The 18,887-nt window shown below is 38.7% G+C and overlaps 1 protein-coding gene across 10 annotated transcripts in view; it reads right to left on the bottom strand.

The window, feature by feature from the left end:
* The window catches only part of LOC140732254 (voltage-dependent L-type calcium channel subunit beta-2-like), a 318,120-nt gene that overhangs the window by 5,089 nt on the left and 294,144 nt on the right, over positions 1–18,887 (bottom strand). For 7 of the 10 annotated variants that reach the window (XM_073054608.1, XM_073054614.1, XM_073054610.1 and 4 more), the window contains 6 exons: positions 17,399–17,532; positions 12,482–12,562; positions 10,432–10,490; positions 8,163–8,272; positions 1,550–1,701; positions 814–909 (listed from right to left, as the gene is read on the bottom strand). In XM_073054608.1, coding sequence (XP_072910709.1) covers positions 814–909; positions 1,550–1,701; positions 8,163–8,272; positions 10,432–10,490; positions 12,482–12,562; positions 17,399–17,532 — 632 coding nt within the window. Of the gene's footprint in view, positions 1–813; positions 910–1,549; positions 1,702–8,162; positions 8,273–10,431; positions 10,491–12,481; positions 12,563–17,232; positions 17,253–17,398; positions 17,533–18,887 lie in introns of all 10 variants that reach the window. The other 3 variants (XM_073054613.1, XM_073054617.1, XM_073054609.1) reach the window with 2 other exon arrangements.

Genomic DNA, 18,887 nt, shown 5'->3' with positions numbered 1-18,887 from the left:
ATATACAAATATGATGGGCAGAAAATTAAGGAGAGATTGCTGGAGACTTCAGCAGGATGGTGGTGGGGAGAATGGAACACACAAGCCAACTGGATTGAAGGCACGTTAAGTATACTAAACTGGTTGAAGAAAAACTCCTCAGTATCTTTAACAGCCCCCCAGATAACATGGAAATAACATAAAAGTAAGTCTCAGGTTTGCAATTAAGACTGGGTTCAGTATTCAAAGTTCTCACTAACGAATTATGTGCTTGATGGAAGTTTACACTGTGGAACCAGACACTGATAATGAATGTTCTTTGAACTTTAATGCTCTGCATGTTTTTCCCTGTTTGATTAAGGAGACAATGATAAACCCCTGCACATGAATTCATGTTGTACAGTAATACAGGAAAAGGATTTGTATTCACCTTATAACACGTGGTGAAGTCTTGTAAGCATTTTTTTCTGGGTTTAAACAGACACAAAGTAGTTCCATGTATCAGTGGAACCGTACACATCTTTATTACAGTTTGTCCTGTAACTTTATTTTCTGCTTGTGTGCTGCATGAAATCCAATTCCAGTTGCAGAAACATGCAGCCACCCCAGCATTGTGTAATTAGTGTAACTCATTTTGTAATTTCTGTATGTAGAGGTGTTGGTTTTTCCCTAGTATTTAGGATAGTCAACAACATACAGAGAGGTCATTCAGACAACAATCCTCAAGAAAGTGAATGTTAAAGATATCAATTGGCTTTCAAGGATTAAGGGGAATAAATTGCAATAAATATTTTTATGAGTGTATGAAAAGGAAAAAGGATAAAAAGTACTCACTGGAGGGCACTGAGCCAGTTTGTCTGCTGCAACCATCTGTACATTCAGGTGTTTAGCCTGGGATTTTCCTCTTGATTTTATTAATCTTTGCAATACCTACATGCAAGATAAAATGGAAAGATTAGGAAGTTGGTACATAGAAAATAGTTAAGTAACCTTTGCAAATAATTCGCCTAATCAATACAAAGGATCTTTTGTTTCAGTATAATTGCAAGAATAAAACAATTTAAATGCAGAAGAGTGAACATGACAAATACTCTACCACAGGACAGGACAGAGTGTTTTTTTCCACATGTTCCACATTACTTGGATTGAAGCTAACTGAATTTAGTTCAATGCATTTTTGGGCTAAAATAAGCATTTTTGCTTGTACCAAGTTAAGGAAGAAAACATGTACAATGCTGAGAGAACTTTACAAGAGCAAAGGTGTTGGAGGTTCTCGGCTGTACACTCCTGACCACCTTGTAATCAAAGAAGAATTTGTCTGACAGAATGATGCTGGTTGTTTGTTTCTGTGTTTAAAGCCTAGAGATGCTGAATATGCTGGGTAATATTCAGCAGCCAGAAAATGATAGTGTCTTAAAGAAAATGTTTGCTCTTGGAGAGATGTATATTTTTAAAGAAATAACTAATTTATTTTGTAGCTGATAAACCTTGTGATATTATGTTCATAGTGAAAGAAACAATAGCTACTATAACGCATCTGAGTTAAAAGTAACAGCTTCTGTCCATTTACCTTTGGAGATGAAATCTTCACATAGACTATAACAGGAGCCAAAGAGGTTTTACCCAGCTGAGCTGGATGGTTGATCGTATCTGCATCAAGAACTACTAATTGCAACGTTCTTGCCAGTTCAAAGATCCGTTCTATTTCACATTGGACCTCAGCTACAAATGAAGAAACAAACACATGTTAAGAAATGTGGAGAATAAACAATCAGTTTTAACATTTGGTTCATTTAGATATATTCCCTGTAACTTCTGACTTCTAATCATCACAAGACAAACTATAGCGGTTATAGTTCTTTGCTCGTATGAGTGACCAAAAGGTAACAAGACCCGGGGTGGCTACAAAGACAGGAAGCTTTGGAGGTAACTGAAAAATGTGACTTTTAAAATCCACACCTTGTTGGAATGTAAATATTAACTGGAATGCACAGATAATAAAATGTGGGAGATATCCAGAAGATTTAAATGGTTGCAACCACTTGATAGCTGTGGCAATGGATGACGGTACAGCAGCAAATGGAAAAATTAATCAAATGTCATCATAAATGCAGAATTGGGCAAGGTATTTAGTCACAGGTCAATTCATAATATGAAAAGATAAAATAAAAGCAAAAAAAACCAGGGCTGAGCACAAGAGATTCTAAAACACAAATCACGGGGATGCGAACGTACAAAGGTGTGGACGAGTCACTGATCCCAGTCAGAAAATATTAAAAAGGACATCAAAACTTAAATGGGAAAAGTCAGCAAGCAAACCCCTTCTGGCCTTTCAACCGAATGCAATATGGAACCTTAGCAAGGAATAGCATGCAATATAGGAAAAATCTAAATAATCGTTAATACACTGAAAGGAAAAAGGGGTGAAATTGCTTCTAGATCTAAACACATTCCTGTAATACACTTTAAATTTGGCCACTAATAAAATAACAATTGATCAAAAAAGCCTAAGGACTGGATGACATTTTCTCTCTGCCCTGTCCATTAAAGTGACCATTTAAAATCATAAGCTGGGTATTACATTAGGAAATCCAGACAAGTGAAACCACCCTCAACTATCTGATCATGAAAATAATTTTATGTCCTGTAAAACAGAAACTAGGAAACAGCTACAAAAATCTTCACTACTACTAACTATATTGATGACTTGAAAATATTAAAAGTACAACTATGCAGTACAACTATGCTATGAGTGAAGAATTTAGCTTAATAGCCAATGTGGAGAATCAGCAGTCTATTTACTAGATAATCTAAAAATCCAGATTTAGGGTTCAAATCCCACCACTGTAGCTATAAAATTGCAATTTAGTAAATAAACTAGAATGAACAATAATGCTTATAAAACCACTGGACTGTTAAGAAAACGTCTGGTTCGCTAATGCCCTTCAAGGAGAAAATGCATTTTCCTTACTTGGTCTGGCCAACATGTAGCCAGATCAACTAATGTGGTTTACTCTTAAATGCTCTCTGAAAAAGCTTAGCAATTCAGTCAATCAGGGATGGGAAAGAAATGCTGGCCCTCTCAGCATTCCTATAATGAATAAATGAACAATGCATATCAGGCGTGAGGTCAAAATGGAAAGTCCTAATTTAATTGTAAATGCTATTTCATGTAAGATCTTGTAGCATCGTGCAGAATCTTAAACTAGAATCGCATGCAGCTCGTTTCAGTCTAAAAGTAGTGCAAAGAGCACAGAAGACAAGAAGCATTCTACTTTTGTCTAAAGGTGCCAGCAGCTCTTCTGTCAAGGTCATGCCTGACTAACAGGCCATGCCACAAATTTCACAGCATATCCAGTGATAATAGAACTGATTCACTTTGCAATCATACATCTTAAGACGTCATGAAGCATCTGTCAATTATCGACTGGAGACTTTGAAATGAATAATGAGAGATTTTGGAACTTCTTCCTTACTGCACCCTAATGGCAAACTAAACTGAACCAGAATATCAATCCCATCAAATTTAAATCAATTGTTAAGCTAGGCATTGGTGCTGAATTCTGTTGAGACCGCAAGATACCCACATCATCAAGTTCTTTGCCTGCAACACCATTTCTTCCAGTTACCCTTGAGATTGTTGGGCATTTTGTCTGCAGCTGTTACAATAGAGATTTTCTTTAAAGAAAGACTGGTGCTAGTCTCAGAGTGCAATGCCAAGTGAGACTCCCCTGCTGGGACATTGTCAGCTGTATACACACGCACACACCTCCGCTCATCATCAAGGTAATCCTGCAAGCATTTAGATTCATCACAGAGTCATGCCTCAACAGTGTGCTAAGTGTCATTGCTGTGATAGTCACAGTGGCATGCACCTCCTACTTCATGCTGTAGTACAAAAAAAATTGTGTTAAATCCAGATAATCAGGTGGTCACAAACTTGTGTCTGTCTGTTATATTGTGCATCTCCTACATTACCTCAACCCCATATAAAACGATAAAAGGAAAATCACCAGTTCACACCAGCACCTGAGCACAATTATTATATATCACAGAAATTCCATTCATACATTGTGAATAAAGCCCATCAGCCCACAATGTCCACACTGACTATGATGTAAATCTAACTAATCCCATTTGTCTGCACCTGGTCTATTTCACCACTCCCTGCTTGTAGATATGTCTGTCTAAATGCCTCTTCGATATCTGCTTCTACCATCTCCACTGATAACAGACCCAGTTCTTGTCCTTCTCTTGTCCTTGGCAGCTCCCTAGTGTTACTTTGGAACACTAAAGGTTTCATTCTTTGTACCACCATCAATAAGAAAAATGACACCAAAAATAGAGGGAAGCATGAGTGGTGAGATCTTGGGGAAATTAATAATAATGAAATTCAAATTCTGCGCAGCCAGGTGAGTGGTAGAAAGCCCAAACTAAACATTGATCCAATTTCTCACAAACATCATTTAAAACCAATTTATTACATATCTTGTGACTTTAAAATTACAATGCAACTAATAATAGGCGATAGAGGTGTTGCGCTCATTATAACACTTGGTGGCCTTTTCCTAAACTTTTCCACCTTCGTGGTGTTTAAGAGCTCCATCTTAATGACAAGAGAGTACAGGAAATTCATGTAAGTAATATTATATATTATGTAGTCAAATTCCTGCTGCATTTACATGTTTGACGGGACCCCCAGGCTTTACTTTTATCAGACCGATTTGCCAGCTCAATGCTCAACCCAGCACAATGGAAAGCCGGCTGGATTCGAACGCGGGAGCCTTCGCTCCGAAGTCCGGCACTGATGCCACAACACCACCAGCCGGCTATATATATTGAATGTTTATATCCCATTTAAATGATGGGATAATAATTTATGTACAATAGATTGTAAAGGCTGAAATCTGCCCTAATAGATAATCAGAAAGCACTAGCTTTTTACAAATACTAGAAGCTTAATTACTAGATGGATGCTTTTATTTTGTTATGGCAATTTGAATTGCTCTTTGTAAGACGGGTTTGCATGACTTCCATACAGATGATTACATCACATCAATGGATTGAGGTAGTACAAGGGAGGATCGGGCTGTCAGTAAGGCGAATAGAATTTAGATTTAAAAGAGTAAATGATTATTAGAAAGTAGTAAGTAGATCTGCAGAGAGCAACTTGCAATGAATAGCCACGTTCTGACACTTGCACCACGGTGAGTGGCTTCTCACCACGAATTGAACTTACTTTACTGCCTCTATGCAATCTTCTCCATTATGATATAGTGGAAACAAAGTCAAATCAGCAGAAAATAACAATGGAGAACTTTTTCTAAGCGCTTTATATTGAGCATGTTTATTCAGAGTCCTAATACTCAGAGTTATAATCATTCCCTTTACTCCACGTTTCGTTTCATTGGCTCTTCACTCAACCCTGAAACATCTGGGGAGTGAAAATGCAAATCAGGATGCTCTCCATTGACTATAGCTCTGCATTCAACATTATCATCCCCTCAAAAGTAACCAATAAGCCCGAACAGCCAGGCCTCAATACCTCCTTGTGCAACTGGATCTTTGATTTCTTCACTTGCAGACCCCAGTCAGTTAGGATTGCTAGCAATATTTCCTCCACAATCTCCATCAGCACAGGTGCATCACAAGGCTGTGTGCTTAGTTCTCTACTCTAATCACTTTACACTTATGACTTCGTGGCTAAGTGCAGCTCCAATGCCATTGTCATTGGCCAAATCAAAGGTGGTGATGAATCAGCATATAGGAGGGAGACTGAAAATCTGGCTGAATGATGCCATAACAACAACCTGTCACTCAATGTCAGCAAGACCAAAAAGCTGATTATTGATTTCTGGAGGAGGAAACAAGGTCCATGAGCCAGTCCTCATTGGGAAATCAGAGGTGGAGAATATTAACAACTTTAAACTCCTCAGTCTTACCATTTCAGGGGATTTGTCCTGGGTCCAGCATGCAAGTGTCATTACAAAGAAAGCACAGCAGTGCCTCTACTTAGAAGTTTACAAGGATTTGGCATGTCATCTTAAACTTTGACAAACTTCTATAGGTGTACAGTGGAGAGTATATTGACTGGTTGCATCACAACCAGGTATGGAAACACCAATGCCCTTGAACAAAAAGCCTACATTAAGTAGTGGATCTCATGTAAAGCCCAGCCTTCGATTGTCATAAGAAAGCAGTATCCACCATCAAGGATCTCCACCATCTAGGCCATGTTCTCTTCTCTTATGCTTCTTATGAGGGAAGCATAAGAAGCAGCTTCAGGACCCACACTCCTAGGTTCAGAAACAGTTGCTACCCCTCAATCCTCAAGCTCTTGAACCAGAGAGGATAACTACACTTGCCCCATCACTGAAACCTGTAGATTCACTTTCATGCACTCATTCTTCTAATTTTCTCAATACTTATTGCTTATTTATTTACTACTGTTACTTTTTTTCTTTTTTGTATTTGTACACTTTTGTTGTCCTTTGTACATGGGTTGTTTGTCCGTCCTGTTGGGCACAGTCTTTCATTGATTCTATCGTGTTTCTCATATTTTCTGTGTACAATTGCAAGAAAATGAATTTCAGGGTTGTATATGGTGACATGTCTGTACTTTGATAACAAATTTACTGTACTTTGAACTTTGACAGACTGGTGAACAATCCTCTTATACTATCAGTCTGCACACATAAACTTGTTTGAATGTACCTCACTAAAATACTGTATGACTATTTGTCCAACGATAACCAGTTATCTACGGTAGAACAAAGGACCCTACAGAAAATCCTGACAATTCTGGATGATGTTTCTCACACTCTGCATGCCAACCTGGCTGAACAGAGGAGCACTTTTGGTAATATTTGAGATCACTCTTACCCTCGGCCATTAGGCTCTATAATGAGTCAACCTATAGCCGGGGAAGTGATGACCCCCTCCTGTTAGGTTGTTTGTCATAACTTACTTTTTTATTCTTCCTGCATCTTCTAACATTTATATCTGTGCACTTGTAATGCTACTGTGACACTGTAATTTCCTTTGGGATCAATAAAGTATCTATCTTTACCAATGACCAGGGAGAAAACAACGCACAGCTTAGAAACAAATACATGACATTAAACAGCCAAAAGAATTAGTTGCCAATTTTCCATCGTTATACATACCCAAAGCATCTGCAAAAGGATGGCATTAATAAAGCAAAAGAATAAAAAAGCCAAGACAATCAGGTTTGTACAAAGCACAGAAAATGTGTTAAAAGCAAAGATATACATACACCAGAAACACACAAACAATTGATCATCTGTTCTTTATATAAAGTAACAGTGAAGACACAAGTAAGAAAGTGACTTTCTCAGTGAGGTTAGTACAATAAATGCACTATCTGATTCAGTATGAAGTGTTTTTACTGGATACACTGTTGGGGCTGAGTAGGAAAGTTTGAATTAGCAGCCCCTCAGGCTAGAAAGCGAAAGTGTTAAAATGTTCTTGCCTCACATAAAAAAGGTAAGGGAACCACATTCCGAAGCTGAAAATCATTCACTTGAATGAATGACCTGTTTTGGAAACTTGTTTGATTTTTATTCAGAACACTAATGATTCATGCCTAATTAAGCACTGTTTTTGACCAAGATGCCTTGAGTAATCAATTGATATTTGCCTTCAGTGTCTCATATGCAGAGGTTGGCATTGAGGTACCGAGTCACTGCAACAGGGCGTACTCAGCCAAGGAAATCTGTGATGGTTTCTACAGGCCAGTACAGTTACAAAGTGACCTTCATTGCTAAATGAGATTGGCAGAGATCTAAGATTGAGGTTAATACCCTGATTGTAGAGAACAGTAATTAGTGACTTCAAGTAAAAGCTATAGAAAGGAATAACAGTCATAGAAAGAAACCATTTTCAAAGTTCTTCCAATAGATTAAAAAATATTATAATAATATATCATGATCTGTTGTGAAACACCTCTGCTTTTTTCTGTTTTACTGGGTTTAATTGCAAAAGATTTACAGAAATGCTTTGCATTCTATTATTTTGATGTGTCAGAGTAAGTTAAGCTTGACTACCTTTTAAATCTAATTTAACAGTCCGTTGGCAAGTAAATTATTTTTTCCAGCTTTTGCTAGATAACAAGATGAAATGAAGCCACATGATGTACCATGCACATGGATGCATTTACTTACCTAAACTTGATCTTGTATTAGACCGTTCAATTATTGCATGTTTACTAGGATTATTTAACACTGAACGTTTGGCAAGGGAGATGTCAGCTGTAACCCGTGTAATTGATATTCTATGAATAATCAAAGTGGATGATTAGGAAATGAAAAACTGTAATTTCAATATTTTAAACCAAAATATTCTTATACACAGAGTATGATATTAACAAAAATGCAATCATAATACTTATTAAACATTTGTTTTTGATTTCTTGGCAAGGAGTTAACCCATTAGTTTCCCAACGGTAAACTGTAAATTGTTTAAATGATAAAGGTTAAATCAAAATATTTGTGTGGAATAACCAATAACTGATAACAAATTATTTTGTCAAGACCATACTGAATCTGTACTTAACAGGGAGAAGAGAAAATTCCTTACATTTATATAGCAACTTCTATGTATTTAGGACATCACAAAGTGCTTTACACTCAATGAAATCCTTTTGAGTTGTAGTTCACATGGGAAGTGCAGTAGCTAATATTTGCGTGGAAAAATAACAAGTACAACCCTGTAATAATGACCAAGTAGTTCATTTAAAATAATGCAAATCAAAGAAAAAACTTCAGATGGGACACTAAAGAAACTCATCTGTTTTCAGTTAGAACAGTATGGGATCTTTTGTGCCATCATTATGACTACCTCAGAGGGCAGACAGTTGCTTCAGTCTTGAGAACAAATCTGAAAGCACAACTTTGTGAATCTCCCTCTGGTGCTGGCCAGGAGAATCAGCTTTCGCCAGGATTCCCAAACTGGGTTCCACAAACCCCTCCATTAATGGTAGGGGTCCGTGGGATTAAAAAAAAGGTTGGGAATTCCTGGCCTAGAGCTTAGTCCAGAGATCGGGGAGGGAAAACAAAATTCTGATTCAAAAGCGAATGTGCCTAAAATCTGAACACATTTCAGTCAGTTCCACGGTCAATGTACCGTAAATTGTTCCCGTTTACTTCTGTAACACCCACTCCTTTTAGAGTCTCCTTTGAAAAGGTTTGCCGTATCTGGAAAGAAACCCATGGGTAGCAATAACCTTCTGCATTCATACACAAGATGGAGACATCACTCGCAAGGCCAGCATCTATTGCTGATCCCTGACTGTCCTCAAGGCGGCGCTGTTAGGGCACCTTCTTGAACCAGTCCTGTGGCTTTCAGTACAGATACATACACACAGTACTTTTAGGCACAGAGATCCAGGAGATGCGGAGATGATGAATTTCCAAGTCAGGATGGTGTAAGACTTTGAGAGGAATGTGCTAGTGTAGCTTCCATGCACCTGCCGCCCTTGTGTATCTTGGTGATGGAAATTCTAGGTTTGCAGGAGTAGTAGCCCACATGAGCATTTTGCATATGGTAGACACTACAGTGATGGTGTACTTGGAGTACACAGAATGAGAGCTTAGGCAGGTGAATGAAAGACCAGCCTCACTCACCAACCTAAGCACTGCTTATCCAGGATAAAGCAATGAGCTGCTTTATGCTGTATAGTGGCAAATCTCTCAAATGTTGCCAGAGCAGCACTTATCCAAGAAATAACAACCTTCTCTCGCACTCCTCCTGCCTTATGACTTACTTGGATTTATCAGGATTTGAACCACTTGCCACATCATTTCCCCTGCTTTTGTAACCAGATTATTCATGTGGCTGAGACACCAGAGAGTGCAGAAACCGGATGTTGGAATCTGGTGCAACAAACTCACTCTTGGGGGAACTCGGAGAATTGAGCACCATCTGCTGGGTGGGAGAGGGAACTGCTGATATTTTGGGTCAGAGCTACATCAGGACTGATTTGGCCAGTTAAGGTTTTAGTCAATGGTGATCCACACTATGGTCACCACTGAGGCAGGAGACTTATCAATGATAATGTTGTTGAATGCCTGTCAGAAGAAGTTGGACAAGAGGCTGTAAAAAAAAATTGGCTCAGAATAAAATACTGAACACATTTTAAAAAAGCCAAGTAACAATTCAGGGGTGGCGGGGGGGCAGGACATAAGAAAAACTTGAGGTCCAGAATACAACAATCAATAAAATAATGTGTGCTTTATGATCCTACTATCAGCGAGTAAAAACACTCAGCAGGTCAGGCTGCATCCATGGATAAGTAACCGTGATGACACCTCAAGTCAATGACCCTTTGTTAGAAACACATCAATTAATGATACTGAAATACAAAAGCTTTAATATACACAATTTCTCTACAGCTGGTATTATTTCCCAAGAGTCTTGTAGAACAATACATACCTTCCTTCAAATCTATGTTTCAGAAAGTCAAACAATGCTTTTTGCATCATGTCTGTCACCTAAAAAACAATATGGAATTAAATATTTACCTTCATTTAACAATATAAATGAAACCATATTTTGACCTGAAGTCTGTGAGTAAATATAAGTAACATTCCGCAGAGTTTCCCAGGCTTTAACAGGAACAAAATGGACTCATGTGATGCTGTGTTTGTCAGTGACAGCTCCATACTAAGTTTGGAACACAGGTAAATATGATCTTGAAAAGCTCACCTGATGATCCTAGACAAAATTGATCACTCTCTAAAGCAATGGCCTAATTCAGTGTTGAAGATTTTCAACATTTATGTTGCTACTAACTTCAATAAATGATTCCATAGGTTTTCCACAACATTTTGCTGCCTGGTTTCACTAGGATGGTGAAGCATACCTGCTTGTCACCAATTCAGAGGGCTAATTTGGCGTTCTTACTATTCTATGGGAAAAAGAATCCTTATAAAACAATCACATCTAACATCCCTCCAGTACTCATTTGTATTTTCAGTTTGAAGTCATCCTTTAAATATGGTAAATGTATGCAAGACAGGATTTCCACCATATACTTCACAGTAAGATTTATTCCATAACTTATTACTTAAAGAGATGTCTGAAAGTATTGGAATTGGTTTATTGTTGTCACATGCAAAGTGAAAAACTTGTTTTACCTACTGTTCACACAGATCAAATCATTACACTGTACACTGAGGTAGAACAAGGTAAAACAATAACAGAATGCAGAATCAAGTGCAACAGTTACAGAGAAAGTGCAATTTTGCCAACGTCTTATTTCATTTTTTTGTACTAGCAAAGTCACCCATTTCCAATACCAAACTGGATACAAAATTCAAATGACTTTGGTGGGGGTGGGGGCAGGGAGATAACTATAATGTTTCCATCTGGAAAACTGCAAGAGACACACTGAATACGCAGTTCACCGCTGGAATATTCAGTATTAGCCCTGCCATTTTAGTGATGAGCTGATTGTTGCTGGCTGACTGTGAAAACGAAGAACAGGGAAACTGCATAAAGAAATATCACTTACAAAATAATTTTGCAAACTAAAGTATAGCTTGTAAACCTAGCCAGATAAAATGAACATTGCTCATTATTCATTAACTTCTGAAGATTCAGGAGGATGTATAAAACATTCCATTTATTTTAAGGAATGTATTTGTGTTCATATCTAATGTACAAAGTATTATTAACTGCTTAGATATGCTATCTGCTCTCACCCTCATGCTTGGAGAGAGATAAAATCAAAAAAATGTTGAAAGTACATGAAAGTTCAGTTGAAACATTTCATAGCAATGTTCTTTTTATCAGAACTCAGATCTTACTGATGTGGAGTGTTAATTCAGCTCCTCTTTCCACAGAAGCTAATTTACTATTGATTATATCCAGTAATTTCTGATTCCATCTCTGAGGAAAGACCACTTTGATGCAATAGAATTTTAATTAAAGACTGACCTGAGATGCCTCTCTGTGCTGGAAAAAGAGAAAAATCTACAGATGCTGGAAATCCAAACAACACACGCAAAGTGCTGGAGGAACTCAACAGGTCAAGCAGCATCTATGGAAATACGTATGGTTGACGTGTCGAGCTGAGACCCTTCAGCAGGACCTGCTCTGCTGAACATCTTCGCTAGGAACTGACATTGGTACAATGGACCAAATAGCCTTCTTTGCATGAACTGTATTGTACATGGTTCTTGCCTTGGCCTGTCCACGTATCCTCTCATTTAAGTGGTCCAACTGAGACCACACTCTGACGTTAAGCCTTTCCTCTCACTCATCTCCCCCCACCCCACCCATCCTCTGACCTCCCCCATCCTCAGCCATAATCAGCCGTAAATCATCTTGAGGTCTGATTGTTAACATTCCTCCTCTTCACCACCCCAGTCCAGCAGTTTTCTGATCATCACTGCTCCCTCTCAAAGTTATTACGGTAGTTATTACAAGTGTTGTTTCTAGAATCCAGAGAATATTGCAGAACTATCCTGCATCTGCTTACCTCATATCCTTTCAGAGAAGGCCCCACTAGAACTACCGGTCGCATAGAAGGCACTACATCGTAGGGAGGGACGTGCTCAGTCTGCGTGAAAAAAACATATTCTTGGAACATTCTCAATTAAATAACATCCGGTTCACCCACCTTTCAGTAAATCATGACAAACGGCACTTGTTAATCCTTTCTGCCCATGATGTTAGAACTTCTTTCAAAATTATGCCAAGAGCTTTAACTTCCAATCAGGAAAGGATAACAAGCCAGACTTCGATCCTAATCGGCAGCTTAGTCACACCAAGATGTGAGTGGTGCAGTTGTGTAGCGGTGAGCGCACCGCTTTACAATGCCAATGGGTTGAAATCACACCACTGCCTGTAAGGAGCTTGTATGGTCTCCCCATGACTGCGTGGGTTTCCTCCGGGTGCTCCAGTTTCCTCCCACACTCTAAAGACGTATAGTTCAGTCGGCCAACTGGTCACGTGGGTGTAATTGTGTGGTGCGGGCTCGTTGGGAAGGAAAGGCCTGTTACCATGCTGCATCTCCAAATAATTATATAATAAATAACCTTCCAAATACAACTTTAATTACAAATACAATTTTAGAAAATAAATGAAATGATTATTTATGGATTTTAGTAGCAATTTTCCTTTGAATCATTATATAGTATTTCACTGAGAGTGGGGAAAGAGCTGCCAGCACCAGTGGTGGATGCAACTTTGATTTCAACGTTTAAGAGAAGTTTGCAGAGGTGCATGGATGGGAGGGGTATGTACAAACGTAGGTACATGGATGGGAGGGGTATGCAGAGCTATGGTCCAGGTGCAAGCTGATGGCTCTAGAGAGATTAAGTGGTTTGGTATGGACTAGATGGGCCAAAGGGCCTGTTTCAGAGCTGTAGTTTCCTATGATTCTAATAGCAAAATAAAAGGACAGACCTTCTTATATGTTGCTACGTTACTGATTACTTTGATGGCTAGTGAATGGTGCACAGTAACGGATGCCATGTCTATGCCTGGCAGCCTGTTGTATGAAACCTGGCATGTGAGGCCAATGAAATAGAGCTTACTGAAGGTTTACAAGGTTGAACCCTTACTAAAGGGCAACAATTGTGGAGTAATCAACAACAGGGTGTATTTGGTCCCCAGAGATAGTAGAGACATATGCTAACAAAGTAAATATTTAGACAGCTTAAAAACATAAGGCACTAGAGACTTTGAGTCGTATTTAAGCGCCAAGTTTTAAAGGCTGTCACCTCAGATTTGGACAGAAAGAATGCCAATCCTATAATCACAATTGTAACTTGGGGACCCATGATTCCTCCAGTTTAAAAAAAAATTGCCCTTTCAAATGAGAATGAAATTGCAGATGTTTAACGATCTTTAAACTTTAATATTCTGCTTTTCCTATTAAAATGGATTGCATTGCTAAATCATTACTCATGTAATTTTATCGTGTGATCCAAAATTCTAAGTTGTGGGGAGGCCTTGAAGATGAACAAAGAGATACAACCAAACTATAAAAGTCATATGTAATTATATGAAGCATTTTCATCCCCATTTGTTTCCATGTGTATTCCATTTGTGTTGTATGTGTCTTTTGTAGCTTATTCTTCTTTAGTTGGTCTCTCATAAATAGTTATACTTGGATTGAGATGGATGGTCTAATTTTTTCCATCAGGAACTCTGAGCATTAACATTTAGAGTATATTGTATAAATGTTGCCCACTCACCTAACATTTGTCAGGCCACTAAATATTTCAGCTGCACGGACTCAAGGGAAAACCTTTATTTTTCTGCTGATGAATTAGTTGATCATAAGCAGTAGCAAACTATACAAATACACTGGGGAATTACACTTTATTTTCACATCACTCTTGCTGACATTAACATAGGAGCTGTAATCAGGAATATTTTAATGGTGATGAAATATTCACAAAGGCAATGTTGCTTCTGGACATGACCTTTCAGTTTATGTTGAAATATAGGTATGTTTGAGCTCACATCAACCATTTCTTGATACATTGAGGAGGAACAGTCAATAATGGAAACCCGTTGCTCCGTGCAGAGATGGGGCCAGTCACGACTCAAAGGCAAACAGAGTGAATTTTGTTTAATCTGACGCAGGAAGCAAAAATGCTTTCATTCTGGAACATTCAGAACGGCCAGCGACTGGGATCAGCAGACATTCCCTCTTTGGAAATATTCTAAAGGGCACTGACCAGGAGATGGAAATAGGAACTGGAATGCCAGTGAACTGCTCATCACACAGTCAGCAGCATTTGATTCCCAAAGAGGCTGAGGGGATGCTGAAAGTAGGGTCTCCCACAACATCTACCTGAGCACAGAAGGTGCAGATGGTATAGACGGTCATCATGGACCAAGTGGGGGCTTTTTTTTCCTGTGCTTTTTGACACTGTGACAAAGCAAGACCTGCATTAATCTGGGTCAAGTATCTAGACCAGGGCCTAAATCCAGCCTTCAAAAGGATACAACACTGATTTTGTTCCTTTACATTCACCTTACAGCTGCAAATTAAATTTCATGCACTTTAGTGCATCAGTTGCTGATCACAGAAAAAAAAAACTTGCAAAATTGGGATGTACTTGCTTTAGGAATATTTTTGCATATTTTTTTCTTTAAGCAGCTTTAAAGAATGACTAGTGATTTCTGAATCATGTCTGCTGGAAAGCACGTGAGCACTATAAATGTGATTTCTTCTCAGCAGCCATGTGACTGAGGAAAATGGGAGAACATTGCATATTTCATTGAAAATGGCAAGGGAGATTGAGAAAATAGTTAATAACACTTATAAGATCCTGGGGAGTTGAATAAATAAACAAGGACTTATGAAGTGCATTTATAAAAGCTGGTTCAACTATGAGTCAGTTTCTATTTAGTTCAATTTTGAGCTTCCTGGCTCAGGTGGACAACTTGGTTGACATGGACAAGTTGGGCCTAAGTTCTGTGCTGCATAACGCCATGACTCTATGTCCATATTGGAGGGTATTAGTTCCAGTTCTCTGCTAGGAAATCACTAAAGGTTTTAGAAAGGATGCAGAAGAAATTTACTTAACTCATTCCAGGGGTGAGGCACTTTAGTTATATGGATAGAATGGTAAAAACGGTATTGTCAGCAGAACAGAATATGTATTTAAAATTCATGAAGGATATAAACAGCCAAAATAAATTGTTTCCCGTTCATGAAGAGCTCAAATATTAGGGGCCAAAGAATGCAGGTGGCTGGCGAAAGAATCGAAGGCAACAAGAGAAAATATTTCACTGGGTGAGTGGTTACAGTCTGGGATGCACTGCCAATGACAGCAAATTCAATGAGTGCATTCAAACTGGAGCTTGAAGGGAATGAATTTGCAGGATCACAAGCAGAGGGTGGAAAATGGGAGCAGCTAGCAGGACTAGTATGAACTGTGGGCACTAAATCACGACCTTCTATACTGTGACCTTTCTGTTATTCCCTAGCTTCATGAAGGAAAACACAGGCCTGTAACTGGGGTGGGTGGGGTGGGTAGGTGCTGGCAAAAGAAAACTAACAGCAGGTTGGGAGTGTGGAATTATGGGGAGTGGAAGAAATCATGATGGCGAAGGGACTCAACTCTGCAGTAAAAATGTGCAAAGCTATAATCAGACCCTATCATACCCAATCAGACCCAAACAGCCAGCTCCACTCCTGAGAAAATAACAAGATAAGAATGTAGTTCATACAGGTTCTCAAGGCGGAAGCCCTACCTGGCCATGGAGCAGCCTTTATGGAGGGTATTTCTAGTCCCCCGGGACCAGAACAGCACTGAAACCAGAGATCGAGGCGGCTGTGACCTGAGGATATTTGTGTTACAGATGTCGATCTCTGCTCAGTGCTGATGGCAATGAAATTTATGTAAAAACTCAAGTAATTGGGACAGTTTTATAAAATATAATTAAAAAACTATGTCCCAACATAGCTACCTCAAATCAGGAAGGATTTTCTACTTTCAAATTAATGCACACCATGTTGAAGTGTATGTTGAAGGTGGAAATTGTACCACTGGACAGGGGTTGCTTCTGACCTGGAAGTGGCCTGTGATGCGAGTTACCTGATGGTGGAGTTTCTCCTTCAGGAATGACCCCTGAAAAAACTGGCAAAGAATGCTGGGATATGGAGCCATCCCCGGAACTTTCTAACCATTTACTCCCTTGCAAATTTCGCACATTTCTATGTTTTAAACGTTTTTATCCACACATTTTACCCTAATAACCAAACACCACAGTGCTAGATTCATTTCCAAACAGGTGCTAAACATCCAAATGTAATTAAACATCATATATGTAATTTACATTACACAGTTCTCAAATTATTTCTTAAAATACAACATCCAAAACAGCAAAGCAGAAACACAAGCACCAAGGTGACAAGAACTGAACACACATCACAAAAAGATCAAATAAGCACAAGGACAGCAAGAAAATAAAGAGCCTGTTTGCTTTTCACTACTTAATTTCCAAATTTTATACATAGTCCTGGTAGCCAGCAGGAAATGTCTCAGCTATGTAATTAGCATTTCTGAAAATTTATAATTCATACTGTGTGACACACAATCAGAATTTGTTTCAGAACAAGTGACAGTAAACTTTATTCATGTTGTCACAAAAATAAGTCCTTTTGTTGCAACTGTTTAATAAGAAAAATATTTCCTGTTGGCTGATTTGAGGATTTCAATGCTAATTAGGCAGCTGGCAGGAGAAACACATAATAAAGTGACTTACCGATTTCTGCTTCTGTTTAGCTATAGAAATGTTAAAGAAGAGACAAAGAATAACAAAGCATGCGTGTTATTGACCATTCACAGGACACGAACAAATACAAGACTTGTTGAGTAACATACTGGCGTTGAGCACGTGCGATAGACCGGAGTTTAGGAAGTGTGGTTACCTTCTTAAAGAAGGGCATTCTTTTCTCTTTAGACTGGGGAGACGTTACAGTGTTTACACTGGTTATAGGGGACCGGTGGTTTGCTGGGGGATCAGTGTCTTCTGCATCTAAGCCACTTGCATCTAAATCAATAGCTATATATGTAAAAAGGTCCAGGTTATTGGGTGAGGGGAAGGAAGGAAAACAGGAGTTGAATGAATGGGAATAATCCCAACAAAAAGTACAGAGGTAAATACAAATCAAAGTATGGCAATGTACAAGCAGTAAAGAAACAAACTCAAAAGTTTACAGAGACAAACAGGTGAAAAAGGCTCATTAAATTATACCTTAAATACGCAAGTGACTTCAACTGTCAACCTTCCCAAAAGAAAGTAAATACATTTATATTCAAACAGCAGCATTGCGTAAACTTCAATCACTTTAATTACTGCAAGATAGACCTTCAAAATAGCAGGCTGGCTGGTAGTGACAAAAATTAAGAAGTTCTGAGATTTTTATTCCCTCCTAATGGATTTCCTTCTGCTGGCTTCAGAGTCGGACTGTAGAGATCAGTTTGATCCCAGGAACATGTTGGCCTTTGCTCTGTACAGTGTGTATAGCTGGTGAACAACTGCCATCCTCCTTTGTTAACTTACAAATAAAATCAAGAAAGTTTATGACATTCAAAGAAGGCCAATGACTGATCGCCCCATACTGGCCAAAGAAAGGGTTTAGTTGAATTAATATCGTTTCCCTGCTCTTGCTACATAGAGTTCTGACATGTCACTCTTCTTGTGTGTTTTAAATGCAGTGAGTGGTTTTGTCTCTACCACACTTTCAGACAGAGATCTCTGGACTAACCGAGAGTGAAAAAGAAAATCCAAGAATGAAAGATAAAAGTGGCAAGTTTTAAGGACCCTTGGATTACATAAGACATTGTAAACTGAATGACAATGAAAAAGGGAGTTTATGTAAAGCTTGCAAAACTATAATCTGACAAGCGCCTTAAGGAATACAAAGCAAGCAGGAGTAAAAAAACTGAAAGAGGGAATTAGGAGAGCTAAAAGAGGCCATGAGGAGGCATCTTTTGCAATTAGGATTATGGAGAACACCAGGTTATATTAAAAGCAAGAAGGGAAAATAAATAGATAGGCCATTCAAGGATAATGGAGGAACTGGGCAAGATGTAAAGAGTACAACACCATGGAAAATGACATGAATGAACAGTGGGCTAAATTGATATGTCAATATAAACAAGGGGTTGTTAAATGCTTTGAAACCTTAAAGCAGACAAGCCCCTAGGATCTGATGGAAAATATATCCCAGGATGCTGAGGGAGGTAAGAAAGGAGAACACTAGAAGTTTGAGAGAGATCTTTGTACCTTCTTGAACCACAGGTGAAGTCACAAGAAACCTGGGAAATAGCCAATGTTTTCCATTGTTAAGAAGAGCAACCATGGTAATCTCGGAAATTATTGGCTGGGAGTCTTTACATCTTCTGGTAGGGAAT

The sequence above is a fragment of the Hemitrygon akajei genome, chromosome 8 (genome assembly GCF_048418815.1).
Source record: "Hemitrygon akajei chromosome 8, sHemAka1.3, whole genome shotgun sequence".
NCBI lineage: Eukaryota > Metazoa > Chordata > Chondrichthyes > Myliobatiformes > Dasyatidae > Hemitrygon > Hemitrygon akajei.
Note: the sequence above shows the minus strand (reverse complement) of the source record. Positions and strands in the feature narration are given on the sequence as shown.